Below are 25,836 nucleotides of genomic sequence, written 5' to 3' on the forward strand. Positions count from 1 at the left end.
CCGAACTGCCAAGCCAGGTCCTCCCTGGACTGGAAACAAGCATCCACGGACCGGTTTCGGGCTTTCAGCCCTCATCAGCCTGGATAGCTTGATTCCAGATGCTCTGTCCATCACCACCCCCTTTTGTACCGCTTTCTTTTGCATAGCAAGCACTGTAATGTAATCCCTCCGACAAGGCAGTAGCGCTGTGAGACCAAACCAGCAGCAGCTGGGCGCTATGCAAGGAACACTTTACAAAAAACAAGGGAACCCTAAAGGTATGTCGCAGGGACCTTGGGCAGTATCATATTATATAGAGCATTGGTCCCTACATGTGGACAGGATGAAATGCAAAACAATAATCAAAACACCTGATAAGTGTAATGTCTTTAGTCCAGCCAGACAAGAAGTTTTATTTTACCGTTCTAGTCAGTAAAACAAAAATGCAAAGACACTAAAATAACAAGTGGGCACAGCCGTGACCCACAACATGCAAGACAAAACAACGAAAGAAATGGCCAAAAGGGCAAAGCTACAATAAGTCTGTGTACTTGTATTCAGTGTTACAGACGCGAATTTTCATAACCACAACTTTGCATATTTACAATATTTCAATATCATATTGCATAAGGGGTTTTAAAGGTCAACGACGTTTTGATGCCTTCTCTGATTATGGGCATCATCATCAGGACAAAGAAATAATCATTGTAGTCTTTTTTCAAACATTATTTTCACTATGCCTTTCCGCATTACTTTATCGAGGAGGAATTACAGGGAAAAATAAAGAGAGGGAAAAAGAACAAATGAAGCATAATGTTAGGCATGTTGATTAAAGAAGTCTCATACTCACAGTTTTTTAAAAAATTGTTGTGTTTTCGTTAAGGTGCCAGTGAGGAAAAAACCTTTAAGAAAACGTTAGGTTGGTAACCTTGAGAGTGCCGGCTGTGCTTGGAGAGCTCAACGTAGTGCCTGTTAGGTCAGGGCGACCTAGGGTCGATAGGTGGCTATAGATCGATTTGTGAACTAGTCACGGTGAAAGCGAACCGGTAGAAACACTGAGCGTCAGTTAACTACAATAGTGTGGCAAAAGTATGCTAAGGCATATCGACTGGTTTCGATTTTCAGCAGGCCGAATATAAAAGTGAGCGCAATGCCAGTAATTACAAAAGGGCAGTGAGGCTATTGTGTTGGGGGTGGAAGGGGTGTTGGAAATGGCGCAAATATATTTGTGATGTGAGCGATGTGTCAGAACATGCACAAACGATCGGCGCGGCACGTAATGGGACCTGTCATACCTGCGTGCATGGTGGAACCGGGTCCAAAGAATTATTTGAGGGAGTGAATTCCGCTCGTGATAATATCTGGGGAAAACAGTAAAATTAATTACGAAGGGTTCCAAGTGCCTGAGATCAGGAATACACGGTAATCGCGGAAGTAAAATTACCCAAAACAGACTTGTCCAGAGAATATCTCGTCTGTATCCAAGGGCTGGGTTGAGCGTGATAGCTCGATCTGCGGGGGAGGGAATTAGCGGTATTTAGCGGGTTGGAGACACTGAGAGAAGGTCTCCAGATTTAGTTATTCCCCTAATCGACGAGTGACTTACTTGTGAGGCTGGCAGCTCTATGGCAGGTACAGCAGTCTGGTGGTTGCTTGCGGTGTGCCGGGAGCCATTATTAAAAACCTAGGCAGGCTGCAGACAGCGACGAAGGACTATGCTCATGCATGTCATGTGATACACCTTCACCAGTGGGGTGGCAATCTTAAGGTGGTTCTTTGGACCCGGTTCCACCATGCATGCAGGTATGACAGGTCCCATTACGTGCCGCGCCGATCGTTTGTGCATGTTCTGACACATCGCTCGCATCACAAATATGTTTGCGCCGTTTCCAACACCCCTTCCACCCCCAACACGTTTTTTAAAAAGTTTTTTCCTCACTGGCACCTTCACTAAAACACCACAATTTTTTAAAAAACTGTGAGGATGAGACTTCTTTAATCAACATGCCTAACTTTATGCTTCATTTGTTCTTTTTCCCTCTCTTTATTTTTCCCTGTAATTCCTCCTCGTTAAAGTAATGCGGAAAGGCATAGTGAAAATAAGGTTTGAAAAAAGACAACAATGATTATTTCTTTGTCCTGATGATGATGCCCATAATCAAATAAGGCATTGAAACGTCATCGACCTTTAAAACCCATTATGCAATATGATATTGAAATATTGTAAAAATGCAAAGTTGTGGTTATGAAAATTCGCGTCTGTAACACTGAATACAAGTACACAGACTTATTGTAGCTTTGCCCTTTTGGCCATGTCTTTCGTTGTTTTGTCTTGCATGTTGTGGGTCACGGCTGTGCCCACTTGTTATTTTAGTGTCTTTGCATTTTTGTTTTACTGACTAGAACGCTAAAATAAAACTTCTTGTCCGGCCGGACAAAAGACATTACACTTATTAGGTGTTTTGATTATTGTTTTGCAATTCATCCTGTCCACATGTAGGGACCAATGTTCTATATAATATGCAAGGAACACTGGCATATTCAAAAGTTTCAGGATCAAGAAATGTGCTCAGCAACCTAAGATGGCCTTGACCTTCGCACTAGAAGTCAGGGTAAGTGAGAATTAATAAGGAAAGAGCTTTTTGAGACAGCAGAAGCCCTCATCACACATTAGTGAAAATGCAGTGTCGCGCTCCACCTTCGCTTATGTGCTGCATAGATAAATAAATATAGATCCCAATGGCGAGACCGATTGCCATTGTTTTTTGTTGTGAGCCCTGCAGGATGCTCTGCCTTTCATTCATGCAGGGCAGGAGCAGGGCTCACTTCACACCTAAGGCCAGTTCAAGCATCTGCAGATGCAGCGATTAGGAAAAGAGACAGTTGCCAGCAAAGAAAGCTGATCACGGCCACAAAACCAGCCCTGCCCAGTCTGCCACAGCTGAAAAGAATCCGGGGGTCATATTACCCTTTCAGCCCATGGCAACATGGCCAAGGAGAGTGGGGCCCGCCTCGGGCCTTGCAGCTGCACCTCGACTGAACACCCCAAGCGAGGGTGCTGCCCACAGGACGGCCTTGCGATCTGGGGGAGCAAGCGCCCCTCCTTGTCCCCCCCCCCCCTGCAGACGCCCATGCATGTCACTTAAGTGACTTCTGAAAGATGGAAGGGCCTGAACCATTGAGGGCCTTGCGTATTAGAATTAAGACCTTAAATGTTATCCTAGGCCAGACAGGCAGCCAGTGTAGGTTGCTAATGCTCAATGATATGGGACAACATTTTGGAATTTTTAGTAGTAAGCAGGCTGCCGCATTCTGCAAAGACTGCAGCTTTGACTACATTGCTTCTGTGCTTACAAATAAAGGGCATTACAGTAGTCTATCTTTGATAGAACCAACACAACTATTACCATTTTTGTAAGTCTAATGGGATGAATGAACAACAGGGGCAACAGGGGCAATTCCTGGTGCATCCCAGTAACATAATGGATCATTGTTCGGGGAGGATGTGAGTGCTACCCAAATAATAACTGGCCAAACCCTATTAGGTCAAACCCACAGTTTCAACAATTTTAGCCTTGAATAAACCCCCTGGTTGCTTTGGCACAGAGCAGAAAGGCTTAACTAAGGAAAATATGTTGAGTATTAGTAATAATAAAGTAGTCAAAAATGTAAAACAGCACAATAAACATCCCACAACCTATTAAAAAAAAATAGAGAAAATGTAATTAGACTAGTTACACCCAAAAAATCTAAACTTTAACAAGGGGGGATCAGCAATATGAATTTTTCACATATTAGGGCATAAAGTGATGAGAAAAACTAAAGCTTTACTAAAAAATCGCAATTAACTAGGAGCTAGGCTCAGTTTCAGGTCATCTGCGAGGGAGCTGTGGTCATAAACACGAAGAGGGTCATCCTGGTCAAAGGTTTTACCTTTTTGACGTATTTTTTTATGAAATCCTCCAGTGGGGTAAAGTTGAAGGCTGAATACACCAACGTACTCTTAAACTTGGATAGCCACTGAATGAAGTCCTGCTGAATCTGTTATTTTTTATTTGCGTGTTTCAATACTTTCATATTGATTAAACGTACATATGCACTAAAATGGTTTTTTCTTAAAATCCAGGAGGGACTACCTCTCTCCACAATTCCATAGGGCCAAGCTTTCACCCATAATGCAATCTTAAAATAGAGCTCAGGGCACTTCCACTCGACCACACGGCTCCTGACTTGATGCGGAAACAGATGACTGTGCGCCCGAAACAAACCAGTCAAACAGTAAGTGTTTGCTCTCCCCGTTCCATAATCGAAATTAGATTTGGACTTCCTACGCGAGACACTCATTTGCCGTTTCGCTCTTTATTTAGAAAAAGCGTCCAGCGCACGAAATTCGGCCCGCCATTGATGCTATACTCCTCAAGTAAACCACAAGGAGCCAAGCGCCACGGTGAGCGCGAATAAATACAGGTATGATGCCGATGAATTAGTTCAACGCTCTCTTGTTAATTTCCAAATGCTCTCTTGGCCCCAAACACCGACCGTATTTTGATACATATCTGTTTTTAACAGGTATCAACATACATAAGCTGCATCCAGTGTAATCACCCGAGTGGGATTACCACAACACATTCTAAATGAGGTACGTTATGCCCATGTTAGCATTCATATTAGTTGCAGAATCTTTCAGCTCAGTGAAGTATAACTGACAGAGCCAGTCGTTTCTTGACTTAGGAGCAGCAGAACCACGACATGTTTACATGGTTGGACTAAAAAGAAACGCCCCGTCTAGTTGGAATTTGAGAACACACTGCATCTCTTCTGACCCAATAACACAGGTACAATTTAGCAATCATTAATTTATGGTATAAGGGAGACACAAGGCTTATGGTCTTTCAACGAAAAGTGATTATTTTCATTATTTCTTTCACATCCCACACAGATTATTCATAAGTCCCTGATGAGAGTTCGGGAACCTTCTTGGCCCTTACTCGAAACGCGTCGGCATATCAACGGGAACAGACTAGTATATTGAGTACACACTAGGACTAAAAGAAAAATTCTCTCAATGTTCCTGGGCATTTGACGTTGTCTTGTGATAAATCATGAAGTTGATCGTTGTTCGAAAATAAGAAAATATCAATTGTAATGTTTATAATTTAACTGTCAATTGGATGTTTTGGAGTCTAATTTGTGAATATATTTCTTTGTTTTGTATGATATGTACATATATGTGTTAAATGTTAAGGTGTATTTATTTTTCTGCCTTAAACAAGTATGACATTTTGCTAAAAATAAAAAAAAGTGATTATTACAAATTAAGGTACCTGACCGAACGTAATTAAGTATTTGTTTGGTCTCTATTGGATTAAAAACGTACAACAAATAAGAAGGATGCAGGCAACTGTTTCGTTTTTCTGAATTTGTTATTTTTGGCAGGAAAATCTTAGAGTTGGAAAATTAAATTTTTGCAGTTGCCAAATTCCTCTCATCAGGCAGAAACTTTTCGTACCTTCACCCGGTCAAAAGTTTTACCTGATTTAAAGTTTGGTGGAGAGGTATTTACTCCATCAAGGCAACTGAGTAAAGTATTCTGTCGCCCTGAGGGAGTACCTATCTTCCAAGTTTGCAGATGTCTGCCGGCCCAACAGACATCTCTTGCAGTTACAGGAACTGCCAAGATGGTGGTTCCTGGAAATGCATAGAAAAATTGAGGGATCGCTCTGTCAACATGATGGAGCCATGCGGCAAATGTAAATATATATTTTTTCTATTTTCATAAAGAAAATCCCAAAGTGAGAATTTGTTTTTGAAATTAAAATAAAATAATGAACCCCATCACCAAGAGGGTTTTCTATCACCGCATGGGGGTCATTTTGCAGTTTTCACTGTCCCTTACACCAGATTTTACCTGCCGGTGACAAACAGTGAAAACTGGCCCTTGTCCGCCCAGTCTAAATAGGGTGGGTGGTTAAATGCCCAAACCTTCGATGACCCTTACTCTGTTGGGCCATTGAAGTGTATGTGGGTGGTGGAGATAAAATAGTCTTGAAATACTAAAGGTCCACCTGACTCTAAATAAAGCAGGTAGACCTTCAGTTTGGCAGAGAGGGTGCTGCATCACGTTGCCTCATTTAGGGTTCATGTTGGCCATACTTACCTGAACCTCTGACACGGACACCTTGATGGAGGTGTGTATCCTTAGGACAGACTCAATTTTAACTACTGCCATGTCACTAAGTCTTTGGCTCTGGGATCCTTTCCAGGCTTGCCAGAGACCACTTCTGCAAAAAGTAGTTGACTTTTGGCTTTTCTTGGATTAAATGGTCAGTCAGCCAATCTTAAGTGTACAATGCCTCCCAGTGACCAGATGACAAGAAATTGTGCTCAATGTAGAGCCCAACGAATATCATACCTGCAGTAGGTAATCCATGCAGAAGAGGGTGGTATGCATGGCGGTCTTCAGTGTATAGGCCATGGAGGACTTCCATACATAGACACTATCAAGGGCTGGAGACAAGATCCAGGCAGAACAGCCAAAACAGCAAGGAGAGGGGTTCCATGTACATTTTCAGTCATGCGTGCTCAAGGACACTCACCGGCTAAGACGAGTGTTGAGGGGGCTCGCCCAGCTACCTAGCATTCATAACTGGGCTTCCTTCATAGCATATGCTTATCCTTGTCACCTGTGTGTTTGCTAGGAATAGGGGGCAGGGGCATTCAATAGCTCAAACTGCTCTGAAGTCCTCCAGACTGAATTATGTTTACTCCCAATACAGGAGGTAAGCCACATTGTATTCTTTCTCATGTCCCCTTCGGGGACATAGAAGTGCTGCGTGCTGTACTACAACATCCCTCCTCCAAATATCCACCAGCACTGACTCAAAGTATCACCATCATGCTTAGTGGGGATGGGAACATGGTATCGCTGGTATGAGTTCTAAGGAGTGGCAGCATTCTTCACCACAGCCTAGTGCTGCCCTTGAGCCATACACCTTAAATAACCTTGTATTAATTCAAATAATGCTCCACCACAAACTATTCCACACCAGTCCTACAGGCCTAATTGCTTGCTCCTAACAACTAATGTGAAAAGGAGAAATGAACTTTCATGGCAAATTCTTACTGGGACTCTCCGAGAAAACAGTCTGTCACAGTTGGAGTACTATGACAGAAATAGTTACACACAATGACAAGCACGGGTAATGCAAATATGTGGGGCTTATGAATGAAATTGCCTTTTGTGTCATTGAAGGGTTTAGGTAATCAATATATCATCAGACATTCACATTGTCTCTCATATTTGCACTCATGCATCAATCCACTGAATCATTCTTGCATTCACCCTCTGACACAGTCGCAATAAAACACACACCAACCCAACACCATTTTCAAAATAAATGAAAAGAATAGAGTTAGAAAAAAAAACATGAAGCCAGCTAAATAAAGCAGCATCTGTTTGCAATAACAACATAAAAAAAAAATAGAAGAGGGTATCCAACTGGCAAAGGTACTGTAAATAGTCTGTATCACTGCTATAACTCCGTCCCTGCGCCATGAATTCCGCCGCGGGGTGCGGGGGCTGGGGGTGAGCGCGCCGCTTCGGTGCTCATGACGGCTCCACGCCTTCATGAGTCACGGGTGGCGTGTGCTTATGATGGCGTGGTTCTATCATGACCACGACTGCTCATTAATTCGCCCGCACAGGCCGGGAATTAGTGCCGCGTGGGAGGAGCGGCGGTGGCATGAGCGGCGGTGGCATGACGGCTCCACGCCGTCATGAGCACACACTGCCCGTGGCTCATGACGGCGTGGAGCGGTCATGAGCACGCAAGGGGTTAAAGTTCAAGCAAGGCCACCATATTTAGAACCAATGGGTTGGCCATTTTGGAAGGGTAAAGCAATGATAGATTATTGAAACAGCATTCCATAGTGGTCTTTTGGTTTAGAGGAAGCGACCAGGTGTGATGCGGCACACTGCAGATGAACAAGCAGCAAGCAAGTGATCCATTAGCATTGCCTGGAGAGCTGTAGTATCCTCTTAAGAAACATTAAAATAAAAAATGGAGAAGCAAAGAAATAAAAGCGGAACTATAAAAGTAGAAGATTCAAAACTAAAGGACTGACCATCCAGCTCTGACACTAAGGCACACTGACTGTCAGGTGGGTCCACACATGTAATCCCCACTACCATGATACCGTAGGGGTTTATACTGAAATGCCAAAACTATTGCAAAGATCTTGTTGCCTTTCTTCCTCACATATACCAGACTGTATGACAACCGGCAGCAGAGAACCCTCCCACTTCTCTACAATTCATCCCTTGTGATCATGCAGTACTGTACTCTTCATATCGTCCTCTTTATTCATGGAGGGATATCCACTTCCAACGAATGCACCTTTCGGATTCACAACCAACGGTCTGGCCGTATTCGGGGCAAAGCCAATTGACACCAGCAGTTTGCTGTCCCTTTACCCAACTGTCAGACTGTCCAACTGATGCCTTGACCACTTTTCCTTTAAGACGCCTTCCAGATATCTAAAATCTGGGATTTTGGCAGCTGGACGTCTGACTTATTTAGAGTAAAGCCTGCTGGCATCGATCGAATGACAGTCTCTTTATCACGTCAAACTTCACACACTTGTTACCCAGTCCCATCACTATTTCTAGACTAGCCCTCTGGATGTAATTGGAATGCCTGTGGGCACTCCCGAAGGAATTTCCTTTCCAAGAGTTTCCTTCTAGATAATTCACTATTACCTGCTAGATAACTTCAAATGAGTGTCTCTTCCAGGAGCTGTCTCCTAGTTAATGCATTTCTGCTTTCTAGAGCACTCCCAGAAGGAGCGTCTCTTCCAGGAGCTGTTCTCCTGAGTAATGCACTACTGCCTTCTAGATCACTACCCGAAGGAGCGTCTCTTGCCTCCTATTTCAAAGGGGAATTTACACTAGCTAGTCTTCCGGTATGTGCCGTAATCACCACATTTCATTTCATTGCATTTCAGAAAAAGAAAAACCCCATGCATGCATTTCTATACTATAATTGCAAAAAAATCACGTAATTTATAATTTTGAGGTATGAACCTTGATCTCTTCTCCCCCATTTTAACGGCAACCTGGGACTTTTACCTGCCCATCTTTTGAATAGGAAGACTAAAGTATAACACTCGGCGTCTGCTTACCTGATTTTTGCACAGTTTCTATTCAATCTAGGGCAGGAAGCTCTTCCCTCTGGTGCAGTCTGTGACAGTCGAGCTTTGCCAAAAATTCTGCTGGGTGAAAAGAAAGATAACAGGACTTCTGTGGCAATATAGTACAAGTTTAATATAAGTGTATGCGGAAGGCCAGTCAGTCCCGTGGAACTGGAATCTACTCTTCAACTTTCAGTGTGGAGATCAGTTTCTTTTATACCTTTTTTAGGGAAACATCCTTTACGACACAACTTTTACCACGCAGTGCCTTTACAACGCAGGTTTTTCAATGCAAGTCTTTACAACGAATTGCGCTGGGGGCGCTGTAGGATAGGTAAAAGTTTAATTTACTATCCAACACCTTCCCTACTATCCACGAAGAATGGAGTTGGAAAAGTAAATTAAACTATTCACTATCCAGCACCCCCCAACGCAAGTCGTTGTAACAACTTGCGTTGAAAAACCTGCGTTGTAAAGGCATGCGTGGTAAAAGCATGCGTTGTAACAACGTACATCCCCTTTTTTACCCAGCATAAGTACATCATTATTTGAATAATCAATCAGGCACAACATTATATCAAAAACACTACTTTTTACAAAAAAAGCTAATCATATGGTTATGAAATGCAATGATTTTATTTGGTTATGCGTCTGCACCACCGCTTGCACTAACGGTTGTCCTTGGCATTTTTCTTTGAAGGCTAGCAATGCTCTACTCCCTACATGTGTACTGTTCTACATGGTCTAATCTCCCCCCTATCCTGTGCTTCTGCACTATCTTATCAACATATTTTCTCAAAGACGTGTTCTCACAATGTGGGCCTATAACTTTTAATTACTTCATTACTCCTAATTATATTTCTCTATTCTACTGAAGCTCGTGTCTACTTCCCTCCTCCTAGGACCTGACTCCATTTTGCGCTGCTCTTCTATTCTACTACGGCAGATAACTTAGGCCTATATTTCTCCTTTAATACATACATCTGTGCACGACTTTCTGCTGATACTTGCATTGACATGTATGGACCTTCTTCGTTTTCTACGTTTATTATAACAGCAATCAGACTTGCATTTCTACCTTTGGATGTACTTGTTTCAATACCAGATGACATTATGTTGGAGTAATACAAAGCTGCAGCTGAAATCTGTCTCTCACTGAGTGAATGTATCAGCAGAAGACTGCAAAGACATACCATGCCACGGCTGAATGTTGGCGATTGGGTTATAATCCATAAGCGTGCCTGAAAAGGGTGCCTGGACGAAAGATGGAAGGGGCCTTCCAGGTCATGTTGACGCCAAATACAGCAGTCAAGTGTGCATGAGTGCCTCAGTGGATCCACACTGCTCACACGAAAAGAGTAAGAGTAGCTCAGTCAGTGAATAAAGCCAATGATCAAGATACACAGCACGCCCATGTGGCTGAAAGTGAGAATCTGTCAAGCTCGAGTTTGCAGCTTGTATCTAGGCAGGGGGTGGGGTAAATATTTAGCAGTAACTGGTAAAGATAGAGAATAATCTCAAAGACAAATGGGAGAAGTGAAGTTTATGACGTGCAAGAGTTCTGATGAAGAACCTGAAACTATAGAAGTGAAGAGCTGTTTCAAAGCAAAAGATCAAAGCATGCATGGCTGCATGACGTAGTAGTGTCTGATCAGAGCAACGAAAAATCACAACTGAGAATCAGAGTTAAAAACACCCCTCTTGGAAAGAGAAGGGTCTCTGTGAATAGAGCTACTGAAGAAGACTAATCGAAATGCAAGTTTAAGCTCAAGTCAAAGCCCTGATGAAGTTAAGAAAGATAAAACAACAGCTCAGAAAGAACAAGTTGAAGATATCCCAGTGAAAAATAACTTGCAAAAGAAAGCCTTGTGAACCAGAGAAAACAGAGAAACAAGAAAACAAGACTGTTTGAGTCACAGACACTAGTGGAAGTGAGTCACCAGCTACAAAAGGATCACGCAGAAAAAGAGTTCCTAATCGGCAGTATGCTCTCCTGAATTGGAATATGTAGCTGCAGTGTAAGAAAAAGAAGACAAAATCCAGGAGCATTACTTCATGTTGAAAGAGTGGCAGCAAATGCTTGGGAGCGAATTAGAGTCTAACATTTAAATTGAGGAGGAACCACTATGAAAAAGAGACTGAGTTAAAATAAATAAAGCAGAGTTAGATTGAAAAATTAATTCTCAAAAATGTTAAATTATTTTCCGGAGACTGCACCTGAAATACACTGGCTAGTCACTTGATTGTACTTAAAAAAAGAAAATTTTTGTTGTGAGAAGAAAATGTTTGTTTAACATTTTTGCTTTTGCCACAAAGGTTTTGTTTTGACACTCTTCTTCGGGAAGATGGGTAGCAGCAAGTGCTAGAAAATTGTAGTGATCATATTGTTGATTACAACACTAATAAATTACTTGGACTGTTGTTGTGCCTGATGTCTCCTTTGGGAGAGGTTTCATGGTGTAATATTAAAAATGTTGATGTTATAACAAATCATGATGATCATAAGTTTCTAGCAGTACATAAAGAACATTGAGTTGATTTCAATTATAACGTGTATACTAAAATGGTTTGGGAGAATGTTGAAATTATTAGAGTGAGGGGTTGTTATATGTGCACTCATCTCCCAAAATCTGCTGGGGAATGTTCAACCTATACCCATCTACCAATTTCTATTGTGTTGTTCTGGAATGTTCTAGTTGCTATTATTAATCATGAAAGGTTTCTTTCTCCTGATCTGACTGATTTAAAGGTGTCCTTGGAGATTCTGAGTATTAGAGAAGATCATAGTGAACTTAAATAAGGTGAATATTTGAGAGTTATTGCACGATAATACCTAATTTGGTAAAAGAGTATTTGTGTCTCATGAGTGATGAGGAGCATAATTATATTAGAGGAATAGAAGGTTGCTATTGAGGAAATGAAGGAAGAGAAAGAATTTAGACTATCTAGTGTACATCCTAAATTGACAGTAGAGCAGGAAAGGAGAGGGGAATTGTGTATTATAAGGTGGTTTTCAATAGAAGAAGACAAGGCAAAATTTGTTGGAGAGATCAAATGTGATAGATCTTCTAAAATTAATAGAAATCCGCGAACTGAAGAAGAACCTATTATGCGAGGGATTTATTATGTGTGTGGGAAAATGTCTTATTTTAACCCGCCTAGGTCTTGGGTAGGATCGTGTTTTCGGGATTTACTTTTTTCCTAGAGTCCATCATGTAGATGAATTAGAACATTAACCTCCATTGAAGAAAATTAGATCGTTTTTGAAAAATATTAGATATTTTATGGACTATTGTCCATTCCGTAGGAGTGGCGATGAATGATATAAAGATGAGACGGCTATTGACAGCAGTGGATAGTCTTGCTTTAGATAAAGCACAATCTTTGAAGTCGTGAATGAGGAAATGTTGGCCATAAGAGTGATAGCTATTCAATATTGCCTTGCCTTAGATATTCGTTTTGCAAAAGAAGAAAAAAACTGTAGGGTGATTAAAGCTTAGAGGTGTTGTACGTTCATACCTAATCATAGTAAAGCTATTGATTCTTTCATTACTAGAATGACTAATTTGACTTCTGTGCTTGAGTCTCTGAAAGAAACAGCATTATGGGAAGCTATAGGAAGTTGATTTGGTGAAATTGGGGAGGTTTTTGGTAGAACAGGTAAATTGTTAGGTAATGTTGGTGGAAGCGTTCTTAAGTCAATTCCAACACCTGTAATGATCATAATGATTTGTGCAATTTCTTTTGATTAAGATATTAGAATGTAGGATTAACAAACAAACAAACTCAGAGATATATGATTAGCTCTAAAAAGAGGAAATAATCTGTGGACTTGGAAATGGAAGACAATAAGGATAGAGTGTATCCACAATTAAAGATGTTGAAGGAGAGCGATAAACTACCTAAAAAGTTGAAGCCGTCTACTAACTGATCAGTAGCTAAATAATACGTCTTATGTTTATTTTTTAGTTATTATGAAAAAATATTCTGAGGGGGAGGTTTGGATGTGACTAATTATTTGTAGGTGTTTCTAATTTTAAATTTGCATATAGCTGTAACAGGTGAACTGATAATATTACACTTCAATCAATAGAGAATTATTTTTTTTTGTGAGACACCATTTTATTTGAAATTGATGCTTTTTTCTGTTTTTTCATTCTCCGTGCTCCTTCTGCTTATTCATGTCTAGAAAAAAATGTCATATTGTATTTCCACATATCCAGACTGCAGTTGCGGAGAGAACAAGGGGAGATTTACCTTACCTTAAGAATAATTATTGCTTGTGGCGCTCTTTATTCTGATTTGGCCAAATTGAGCTATGATCATGCTAATCTGAATCTGCAGTTTTGCTAATTTCTTATGCATAAAAATTGTATAAAACCCCCTGGTTTTAGGAAATGGAGGCGACTTCTCATTTTACTGCTGAAACTCTGTCGGACTTTGTTGTGATTTTCCATACATAAAATGCTGTCAGAACTCTTTATGAGTATGATACTTAAACCTAGGGAATAGTTGGTTATTAGGATTTATGTATTTCTGTTTATTGGTATTTATCTTGAATTAATTTATAATTAATTTTTAATTGGTCATTATTTAATTGTTAATTGGTAATTAATTTGTATTAATAGGTAATACATTTTAATAATTAATTTATATTTGTATTTTTAATTGATTAATTATATATAATAATTATATATTATATTAAATTGGTAATTACTTTTAATTAATTTTTTCTTGGTATTAATATATATATATTTTTTAATAATATATGAAGTATTTACTTTTCCTACTGTTGCACTCACTGGAGTCGGAATAGTAATTTTTACCCCTACGCTATCCAACGCTTTCCCTACTGTTGCACTCTCTGGAGTGGGAATAGTAATTTTTACCCCTACGTTATCCAACGCTTTCCCTACTGTTGTACTCACTGGAGTGGGAATAGTCATTTTTACCCCTATGCTATCCAACGCTTTCCCTACTGTTGTACTCTCTGGAGTGGGAATACAAATTTTTACCCCTACGCTATCGAACACATTCCCTACTGTTGCACTCTCTGGAGTGGGAATAGTAATTGTTACCCCTACGCTATCCAACGCTTTCCCTACTGTTGCACTCTCTGGAGTGGGAATAGTAATTTTTACCCCTACTCTATCCAACGCTTTCCCTACTGTTGCAATCTCTGGAGTGGGAATAGTAATTTTTCCCCCTACGCCATCCAACGCTTTCCCTACTGTTGCACTCACTGGAGTGGGAATAGTCATTTTTACCCCTATGCTATCCAACGCTTTCTCTACTGTTGTACTCACTGGAGTGGTAATAGTAAATGTTACCCTCCCGCTATCATACGGTAAAAATATTGTATATTTTTTATTAATATTATGTTATATATATATATATATATATATATATATATATATATATATATATATATATATATATATATATATATATATATATATATATATATATATGTTTTGAAAAATAAAATTGTATGTTTTTTTTATAACTTAAATTAATTTGTTTATAATTTTAAGGTTATGTAAGTATTTTCAAGTATATTTTAGTTAATTAGTTTTAATATTTCATTAATTTTTATATTATTTTTAAGACATTTACAAAAAATCGATATTTTTACTAACTATATTTTTTTAAACAATATTTTTGATTCGATGTTTTTGTACTTACCTGTTTGTAGATAGGAATTCGATTTTTTTGTATTCTATATTTTATCCTCGATATTTGTGTAATTCTACATTAGTGTAACCGATAATATATCAGTGATCCATTCTTGAGATACATAGAGAAAAACTGTTTGCTGGGATGCCTGGCCAAGCATAATTTACATAACCTTCATGATTACGCATGTGGTGCATGCTGGCCGGATCTCGCATGCTATATATAAAACGTGATGAAACACGACGTACAAACCTGATCAGGAACACTATGGGCTTCATTACGAGTTTTACCGTCTGACTGCTGTAGGACCGCATCCGTGACTGTCAGGAGACCAATGCGTCATTGGCCGTCCAACTGCCCTTTACGAGTGTGCTGGAGGGCGGCGGTGTGGTTGGCAATGTATTCCAATATGTATTGATGTCTGTGTGTACATTCCGACTGCATATGTGTCTGATGCACACATATGCATGATAAATGTTGAAAAATACCTCCTACACATTGACGGAGTCTAACAGATATATGGGCAATCCTTGTAATGGTTAGGTGGTTCCAGTGCACTTACCTGTATTTAGCCACAGACAAGGCCACCTTCCTTGGAATGAAGATGTTCCTGTGTAGGGTGGTCCTAGAGAAAGGGATTCACGTCGAAATCTAATGTGAAGAACAGGAAAGCGGTGAGTAAGCACCCCAAATCCTTCGTCTCTGCCGACCTTAAGCCGGCAGTCAGACCGCCGTGGTTGGCCAGTGGGAAATCCGACTCATAATACGGATGGCTGGCTTGCTCCTCTGTACCGCTCAGTGGAGGCTGCCTTCTCCCCGACCGGGAACCCGGTGGTCTGCTAGCGGTGCCGGCAATCCAGCAGCAGTCCCTGTACAGGTACCACTCCCAGCCCGTAGTACAGCGGAAGGCTCACTACCGTCGGACCACCACCGCTGGGACAGCGGTCCATGGACTGCCAAACTCTTACTTAATAAGTCCCTTGGCATGTATCAAAGGGAATCATAGCAGTGTTTTAAGTTATTTCGTGCTGAAAATACATATAATAGCAAACGATACCTAGCAACCCTCTATATACTGTATGTATATTGGTACAGTACACTGTTTGTAAGCCGTTGGAAAATTGTAGTTTTAAATAAAATTGTAGGTTTTGCAATAGCAAGGATATGCTGCAGGCCAGTGATTCACTTTAATGCTGTTTCTAAATTCTCCTACAAAAAGTTATCTCTTTATGAAAAGAAGCATCTGATTCATTCCCACGTTTGCAAATAATACCTATTCCATATGCACTGCGTAGAGGTTAAAATAGATAATTATGTTTCTCTTTCTCTAAAATTTCCACATGACAAAACCCTAATTTAGAATTTCAAATCAAGGTTCTGGCAGCGCTCTTTCTAGCCAATAAATTCTCACATAGTAGGTAGACTTTCATTACAGTTGAACCTAAACCCACAAAACTGGATTTAGTGTGAGAAAATGAACAATACCGTGTGGTGTGAAATAATGTGTTTGTTGAGGTTTTCTGAAGTGACAAACTTCACAAATCTGCAAAATGTGTCACCTTCATAATTTTTTGCAAGCAGGCCAGATTCGACTGCACATGTTTACCACCAGTGTCCTCCTTTTGGGATCAGACTGCTGCAGTGCAGCTAGGGTAATGGGCCCTGCTCTGGTTACATATAAACAAGTGTGTACAGGCGTGTGTGTGGGTAGCACGTGCGAGAATACCGTCAAGCACAGCCTGATAGCTGCACACCGGGAACCTGCCTGTGGCATTTTTTAACTACAAATTCGACATGTAAAAAAAAATGCTTTTGACAGGCCTAAACTTTCTTAATATTGATACGTCAACTCTAAGTAGGCTTTATTGCCCATGAAGGCACGTGCACGATATTCAAAAGTAGGACTTATCGAAATTAATGTTGAACATGTTCTTCCAGTAAAATATTCCCCAAAACTATTTTCACTGTAGCAAGTCTGGCTGCTTGCATAGGGGAACACTGGGCTACAGTGTTTCTTGTACTAGATGCTACATTTGTATTGGTAGCAGCTAGAGAAATGGTCAAAGGAGTCATTTAAATAGTAATTTCAATTCCAATCTGATGGTCAAGTCTGATTTTAATTCACTATTTCGGAAATTACACTTTTAGAAAGTTGTTATTTTCCTGCCTAAAACCAAAAGGCCGTTCAGCCAGTGTTCAGTGTCACATGACTGCTGATGACTCCTCTGTAGTGAGATGTGTACTGCTCTTAAACAGTGTAGAAAGAGCTGTGGGCGTGTGGAGGAAGTTTCACTCCTTGACAAGATGACCTGGGGAATGTGCACAGGGATTTCATTAACTTCAAAGGGACTTCCCCTGTCAAAGGCAGATGAACTTGACTCCTGGGCCTGCTCTCTCTATTGTCCTGCTAGCCAGCTTGGCTCAAAACCCAGTGAAACGGTGGAGCTACCCCAGAACCTGCTTTGAGTGACCACAAGGGTAGGTTGTCCATTATCATAGCTCTATCCACAGTGACAAGGATTCTGCCGTATTGGGTTGTCCCAGAATGCTGTGCAGGAGGTTTGGGACGGGGATGGATGGATGCTGTGGAACCCTAGGACTGTCCAGAGACACCTGGTATCTAGAACTTTACACCCGCACTTATAAACCACTGCTCTAGGGCGAGCCAAAGAGCAAGATCCTGAACCTGGACGGCCACAACACCAGACTCATAGACGGGTGGAAGAAGAAGCCACCTGATGCCCCTGCTGGACTAAGGGCTTTGCCTGCACCTGACCTCAGGACTAGATTTTTCCACCAGCTGGCCCTGGAAGCCCGGGCAGAGGAGGCTGGAGCAGGAAGCCAGTAAAACCAGTTCCCTGCAAAGTGCACTCTTTCTTAGGCCAGTTGGGATGCTCAAGGTTGCTGGACAGAGCTCACCACCAGGAGTAGAGTCCCATCAGGGTCCGTAATATGCCAGTTCGAAGATTCTGACCTTTGACCGCTGCTTTAGTGAAAGAAATGAGTGAGTGGGACTCCACCGCAATGTTCTTTAATTACCACCAGAGTGGGCCGGAGCGGGTGTTCGGCACAGACTTCAATTCTTTAAGCAGGAGTGCATGGGGGCCCACTCTCCGAAATGCTATTTGCCCCCGGGGACCCCCATCTCTCTTGGGCCGCTGAAAGATGGAAGATGGCCCTGTGGGGCAGTGCGCCATACCAGAACTAACAACAAAAGTTCTGCGGACTGCAGCAGGAAACAACTACTCCCGGGGACCATATTCCCCGTGACTAGGACGGGCAGGTCTGCTTTGCTTCCACCTGTGGACGGGAGCAGAAGAATGTATTTTGTGCTCGCACCGCCTTGGAGTTCACACACTGCTTCAGTGGTGCCTGAGTGGAAGAACCAAGAGAGGATTGTTGGCTCCTGCCCGAGGAGGGTGCTATGGAGCCAGCAGTGCAGTGTGGGAGTGGCCTTTTCTAGCTGCCCCAATAATCCTTAAGGCTGGGACTGAAACACCCTAACACAACAGGCGCACGTCCACAAAGTGAAAAGAGAGCGGAATGATGACGTTCCTTATATATGCACTGCTCCCAGTCAAGTAGTGTCCCATAATCCCCCATGAGGGCTTATCTAACTGATTGTGTCTGTTTTGTGGTGCCTCAAGGAGGGGCAAGGGCACCACCAGCTTCCTCTAAGGAAAATGTGAGGGCTGCAAGGAGCAGAGCACCTCCCAGAAATATTTTAAGACTGACCCAAACTCTCCTAGGGCTAGAAAGCATGACCCTATTAGAGGCTTAATTATTTTCCAAACACTCTCAGTGCTACAGCTTTTGCTTTACAACTTGGTAGTGCAGAGAATCCTAGTGGTCAGTTCTGTGGCCTGAATCCTACTGGTCAGTTCTGTGGCCTGAATCCTAGTGGTCAGTTCTGTGGCCTGAATCCTAGTGGTCAGTTCTGTGGCCTGAATCCTAGTGGTCAGTTCTGTGGCCTGAATTTGTCAATGAAAGACCCTGACACGTTCTTTTGATTTATGGTACTTAATTCAAAATACTTTATAATCAATGACTATTGAGAGACATTGCAATGCTTTTCTTAATGGTAATTATTGTTATTAAATCTATGGATATGATGGTGAATTCTAACATATTTATTGTTTTTAGAAGGTGGTGACCCCATTTACAAAGACAATAAACTTGCCCTATACAATGTTGTAGTGACTCTTTGACAAATCCAATAGGTTTTCTTTTTTGATGTGGTGACCCCTTGACAAAGCTAATAGGCTTGCCTCATATTTTAATGCAGTGACCCCTTCACAAAGTCAATAGGCTTTCCTTATATTGATGTTGGGACCCCCTGATAAAGCTAATTGTCCTGTTTTATTTAAAATGATACCCCTTTAAATAGTGATGTTACATCTGATATAGGTGAGGGCGGGTATTGTGATTATGGGGTCATGGCCCCCGAGGGATCAAATATGATTTGAAAGGTCACCAAAGGAATTTTAATTGCCCTGATGTATATATTTGTAGGTTAGTTTGTAGAATTCAGTAGTGTGTGTGCAATAAATGCACTTTTGTTTTTTCAAAGAAAAAGCACTGACTGAACAATGATGTATTGAGTTTTTTTGCATGGCAGAAAATTAGGATTGCTAGCCCACACCATCTTCCCTGAGTATGCCTTGACTTGCTCTGCTCTGCTACCCTGAGAGAGTAAAGTGCCACAATGAGGCACTTGGTTCTCAGTAAGAGAATAATTGTGGACCTTTTACTTAATGTAGGATTTGCATCCTGCACAACTAATAGCTCATTTTCTTACAACGTGTTGGGCTCTGAATATGCCCATAAGTCTCAAAGAAACATATCCTTCAGCACCAACATGCTACATTTCTCCACTCTCAACAAAAAGGATTATGCAAATGAAGTGTGTGTTAATATGACTTCTTCGAAAAAACATATCAAGCCATCGAGTAAGATTCACAATCCGAAGGTTATCCTCTGAAAGTGTGGATTGTGAAGCACGTCCATGCAGATGTCTGAAAGGGTTGAAAAAAGACATTTCACGTTTTGTGAGGATTTTTGGTCTGTTTTTCAGATATCTCTCTCCAGCTGGTTATGGTGAAAAGAAAAAGCGGACTGCCTGACCCACGACTGCAGGGAAAACTGCGAGCAAGGCTTCGTCTTCTAGAAAATGACAGCAAAGAAGTGATGGCTGTCTTTGGTGTAAGTCAAAGGTGATGTTTTTCAGTATACTTCACTTGCACTGTAGCAATCAAAGGTTGCTTCATTAGATAAGGTGAGCATAATCCAGGGGCAGGGTTACCTGCCTGGCACACTGCCCCAATGTGCAGATGGTGCAGACCATTATAACTTATGCAGAAAAAAGCGCTATGCCCAGGTCACATGATAACTCCCCTGTTCTAGGGCTTGTACTGCATATGAATTTGCCATTTCATCTTGTGGCTTCCATAGCTGACTGGCTGGTTGTGTCGAGTGGCAGGACATTTCTTTCAGGTGGGTCCTGCTTGCAACTGCACCTGCATCTCTGTGTGGCCCTTGGTGACCCCATGGTTCCTCCCAGAAGTCTCTTTTGGGGCGTAGTGATTGTGCACCACTCTCTATGCGGCTATTTAGTGGTAAGAAAAACTCACAGAGAGAACGTTATTAATACATTTCGTTTGGCTTGCCACTTTTTTTAAACTTCTTAAAACCCCCAATCTGCAGACGCGTTGCAAACTCCTGGGCGTAGAGGCAGCAGATTTCATTGACGTCCACGTGGGCGTTGATTCTGCACATTATGTGTAAAATGTTGAGGAACTGAAAAATTACCTAAACAAGCAATGACAATGGCAATAGACCTCAGCTGTGAACACTTTGGCTTAGCCAATGGTTTTTTAAATACTTCTTTTAACTGGAATTAATATTCAATATATAAGGACTGTGTGCCCCAGCCAAAGAATTCAATCTTAACAATATTTGGGAAGAGTTTAGAGCATTCAGATGATTTGGTGCCCTTAAATATCCAGAGGTGATGAAAAGCTCAGCAGCCAAAACAGACGTGACTGAGATCCTTTGAATCAATACAATGATTTTAATCCAATCAAGTATTTCATATTTGCAGAGGTGCTGCTTCAACTGGGGCAGGTTTAATTTTTGCAAATTGAGCATCTTTGCCAAAATGAAAACCAACATATATATATATATCTCCAAGAAAAATCCTCAATTTTGAATCAAACATCCACTCTACAGGAGTTCTTTCTTTTTTTGATTATTAACTACTCCCTCGTTGGGTGAGCACCCACTGCATAAGCTCCACTACAGCTACGTGAAACACTACAAGGAGATGTTTCCAGTGATCCTTTGTGTCTGCCTTTTCTGCCATGCAGGGGCTTAGGAGACTGTACATTTCTAGGGGGGACTTGGACAGTCTTATAATCAGGGCCACTGGAATGATGCACGTGTGCGGTCTCTGCAATTTTAGCATAATTATATATTTGCCGCATACTTCACCATCTGCCGCATAATATGCAGATTTTAACCCGAAAACACTTTGTTTCTAGCTCAAGCGGTTCAAAAGTTTGTAAAAATTCAGTGACACATGTTGCCACGCAGTGGAAGGTCCTTTTGAAAAGCTGGAGTGGACACCTTTCTGTTGCTTAGTGCTATATTTGGGTATTAAATTGGTACTAAAAGGTGCATCTAATGTCCAGATAAAGTTTAAACATGATAACATAATGAAGTAATGCTATTAAAACATGTGCCACATTATGCTGCATAATTAGCTTTTTCTTTCCGAACTCCGACGCATAATGTGGCCCCTACTGACGCATAATTTACTTCATCTTGCCGAACCCCGACGCATAATGTGGCCCCTACCTGACGCATAATTTCAGTGGCCCTGCTTATAACCCCATGCAAAGCTGGGTGAACCTGCACACTGAACTTCCACACCCCATTTCCCTGGCCTGTACATGTCTGCCACTCCTGTACCACATGGAGGGGCGCTGTGTGAAATAGAATATTAATTGACTTCCTTTTCATGATGAATCAGTTATGATACAAGGCGAAAGATTGGCTAATAGATTTTGCCATAATACTCTCTACTGGACCTGCCCCTCTTCTTGGTGAAGACACACGTCTTCCCAAGATTTCGTATTGGATACCTATCCTTGGATATCCCCTATGGTAAATACCTTTGTTCAGCCACTAATGTGTACAATCATATCACATTTTATAAAAAAATTAATAAAATTATAAATGCGTGTGTGTGTGTGTGGCAATGGAGCCCTTTTTACCCTCAGTGTATGTGAAAGACCAGTGCAAAAAGGGGGGAGGGGAGTTGGCAGAGCCTCACGGGAGCAACACCCGGCGGAGGAGTAGACAGGCTGGTACTCGCCTGTGTCCTCACGTTCTCATCATCAGCTTCTGCCAACTGAAACAATGGAGCACCTATCAATTGGCAGGGGTATGAGCAGCAGCCGCGTTCCTGTAACTGGCGACTGACCGAAGGCAGTTTCCAAGAACAATCAAGATAGATAGAAACACTGAAGTTCCACCCATTTCTTCGACAGGGGCCGCAGTACATGCATGAAAAGCGGCTACCTGGTACAATAAATGGAGAAATAAGGTGCAGTCAAGACGCAGACCCAAACCCTGATGAAGTTGCCGGTAAAATTGAACAGGCAATGAAACATGTTGGTTTTAATGGTTTTAATGAGTGGGCTCACAGCAAGGAATAAAGTAATATAGCCAGTGAAGCCAAGCTCCTTTTAATTGATAGGTGCGCCATCCTCATGCCCTGAGTTTGGCACACCTTTTGGGTCACCAGCACAAGAGCACGTATTTTACCTTTTCTTTTTCTGCTCTATTTTGTATCCCATTTTGTTTCAGTTGGCAGAAGCTGATGATGAGAACGTGAGGACACAGGTCTTTCACGTACACTGAGGGTAAAAAGGGCTCCATTGCCACACACACACACACGCATTTATAATTTTTTTTATTTTTTTTTATAAAATGTGAAATGATTGTACACATTAGTGGCTGAACAAAGGTATTCACCATAGGGGATATCCAAGGATAGGTATCCAATACGAAATCTTGGGAAGACGTGTGTCTTCACCAAGAAGAGGGGCAGGTCCAGTACAGAGTATAGTGTATTGAGTGGGGGGCGACCTGTATAATCCCTTTTTTTCCCTCTTTGGCTCCTATTAAGTGAGAGTAATAGATTTTGCCCTCTGCAACACAAGAAGTTGATTATATGTGGAGCTACAACCCCGTTCTTTGAGACCCAAAGATATCTGGGGCCAACTATATACCTTTTTGTTCTACGCTGCTAAAGTTGATGTTGAACCATCGACCTCCAATAACCTTACCCAAATATCAGAGTAAGCACTCTATGCTTGTGATATATGCGCTGCCAGTACAAAGATCGGACAGACTACAATACAATATGCAATATAAACACTGTGATGGTCAAACTGTATCTTGCTATTTAGGGCCATTTGCTCTTGCTCTTATGGGCTTGGACTGTACTCCCTGTATTTCCCTGTAACATTGGGAAATGTGTGCAGATGTATTCATATGCATTGATCGGAACCCTGCAATACTGATGCCTTGCTCAAGTATCACTGTGCTCTGAGATTGCAGTAATCTGCTCTCAAGAGTTTAAACTATGTTTTGAAACTGCATGTAACACTCTTTTTTTGGCTAGGAGAGGACATATTTTAAGTGTGGGAAAATCAGTATTGTTAGAAGCCTGGTTTAGGCCCTTGCCTGCAGCACTACAGAGTGTGGATTGAGCCTGTCTGTCTCGAAGGAGATTCTGAATAGAGGAGCAGCTCCCAGCCCCCTGCTCAGCGGCCTGGGCTTGAGGTCCATTGCCTCTTATATAAGATACTATTAAATGTTCAATTTGAGCACTGATTGAGCACTGAGTCTGTTGTTTCTATTGGGCTTAGGATTTGTGTTCTGATTGGCTGATAGGTCTAGGGTTCTGATTGAACCCTAGGTCAATGTTTTTATTGGATGTAGGGCTTAGGGTTAGGGTTCTGATTGGTGGGTTGGTTTAGGGTTTCTGATTGGTTCCTGAGGCTAGGGTTTCTTTTGCATGTAAGGCTTAGGATTTCGTGCCTGACTGGTTGCTGGGACTAAGGCTGGGACAAGGGCTGGGGTTAGAGTTTCCATTGGACATAGGGCTTAGGGTTTTGTGCCTGATTGGCTGCTGGGGCTAGAGTTTCTATTGGACGTAGGGCTTAGGGCATCATGCCTGATTGGCTGCTGGGACTACGGCTGGGACTTGGGTTTCTATTGGACGTAGGACTTAGGATTTTATGATTGACTGCTGGGGCTAGGGCTGTGATTGACTGTAAGAGGCTGGTGTCCTATTGGTTGTAGGGCTTAGGGCTAGTGTTGTGACTGGTTAGGGTTAGGGCTCCCATTGGCCAAAGGAGTCACCTGATTGATAGGGCAATTTAAACTTAGGGTTTAGGGCGTCTCAGCCTGGGCGGAGAGGATAAGGGCAGTTGCCATTTTGAACCTGTTCGAGACTGGTCGATTCTAGGGCCAGAAATGCAGCCCAAATTTACATGCAACAGCACCCACCCTACCCCATCCACAACCAGATTAACACACTCAGAACAGATGTACTTGCCCTTTTACTTCAAGCTAACCCTACACAAAGTTCAGTGTCTCAACACCCACCACAAAATCCCATAAACCACACCTATACATCCTTCTATTCCAGCTAGCACACATTTGCACCACCCTATCCTATACCACTAACCAACCCACTCATCACAAACACAACCCAAATCCACACCATATGTAATTATATCCCACCCAGACACACACTCCCTGCTCTAATTACTTCTTACACCAGCACACCTATATCCAGCCTTTCATCTTTTCATCTACCAACACCCTCCTTTTCTTTCAACCACAATAACACAACCATGCAATACTTATACTCCACGGCACCACACATATTACCTTTTAGAAATCAAATCAAGCACTATTAACTCTAGTTCATCCCCTCTTACACACCACATACTCCATTCATAAACACATCACCACCCCCTTTCTCTTACAACTTCCACTCACCAAGTATACTCTACATACAAAACCTTCTCAGAAAACAGATACATCAGCACATCCTTTCGCAACTCCTCAAAAACAAAACATAACCTACACACACACCAGCACAACAAAATCTCTCACACACACCTCATAATATTTACCATCACAAACTACAAACATACACCCACTCTGACCTTCCAGACTACACAAAAGATACATACCATGAACAAACACTAATGCTAAGCTTTCTCTCTTTCCGCACACCTAACACATACACTGCAACTCAGCCACTCTTTTAACCGCCTCTCATCCATTAGACAATTTAGAGCCTTACAACATGACCCACATGCTTTACCACCACCCCTTATTCATACACCTTCCACCCCTAACAGACGCAAACAAAATAAGCAACATGCCACTCCTCACTACTTAGCTTCTCCATGTCTACTGCACAACAAGGCTACACTACAAAGACAACACAGCTCACCAACTCACTCTCAACCACCATATCCTCCACCTACACAGCCAGACCCATCAAAATGCCTTCTTAGCCTGCTGGACGAGGAACACGATACAGAACAGCTACACTATTGCTCTCCTCAAACAGCTAATACCAGCACTAAGGACGCACCTGTTAAAAACCCACAAAATACTATTCACTCTTCTACAAAACAAAGTCCCACTATCACCTAAGCACATTCTCTAAACTGCCTACTAATAAATGCTTGATCGCTCTTTAAAAACAAGCATCACATCTATGACCTTTTTACTGACACAAAACCTGACATATTCTTCATAACTGAATCATGGTTGGAAGATGATATGGCTCCAGTCTTGCATGAAGCCGTTCCTCTAGGCTATCAAACTATCCCCCAAAATCATATAGGCAAAAGAGGTGGTGGCATAATGTTATATTTAGGCAAACATTACATAGCAATA

The 25,836-nt window shown here is 41.7% G+C and overlaps 1 protein-coding gene across 2 annotated transcripts in view; it reads left to right on the forward strand.

Moving 5' to 3' along the window:
- The window catches only part of SH3TC1 (SH3 domain and tetratricopeptide repeats 1), a 368,620-nt gene that overhangs the window by 67,020 nt on the left and 275,764 nt on the right, over positions 1–25,836 (forward strand). Inside the window, exon 4 of one of the 2 annotated variants that reach the window (XM_086964135.1) lies at positions 19,919–20,046. In XM_086964135.1, the coding sequence (XP_086820261.1) occupies positions 19,919–20,046 (128 nt within the window). Of the gene's footprint in view, positions 1–19,918; positions 20,058–25,836 lie in introns of both variants that reach the window. The other variant, XM_086964136.1, reaches the window with a different exon arrangement.

The sequence above is a fragment of the Lissotriton vulgaris genome, chromosome 3_2 (genome assembly GCF_964263255.1).
Source record: "Lissotriton vulgaris chromosome 3_2, aLisVul1.2, whole genome shotgun sequence".
In the NCBI taxonomy this organism is placed as follows: domain Eukaryota; kingdom Metazoa; phylum Chordata; class Amphibia; order Caudata; family Salamandridae; genus Lissotriton; species Lissotriton vulgaris.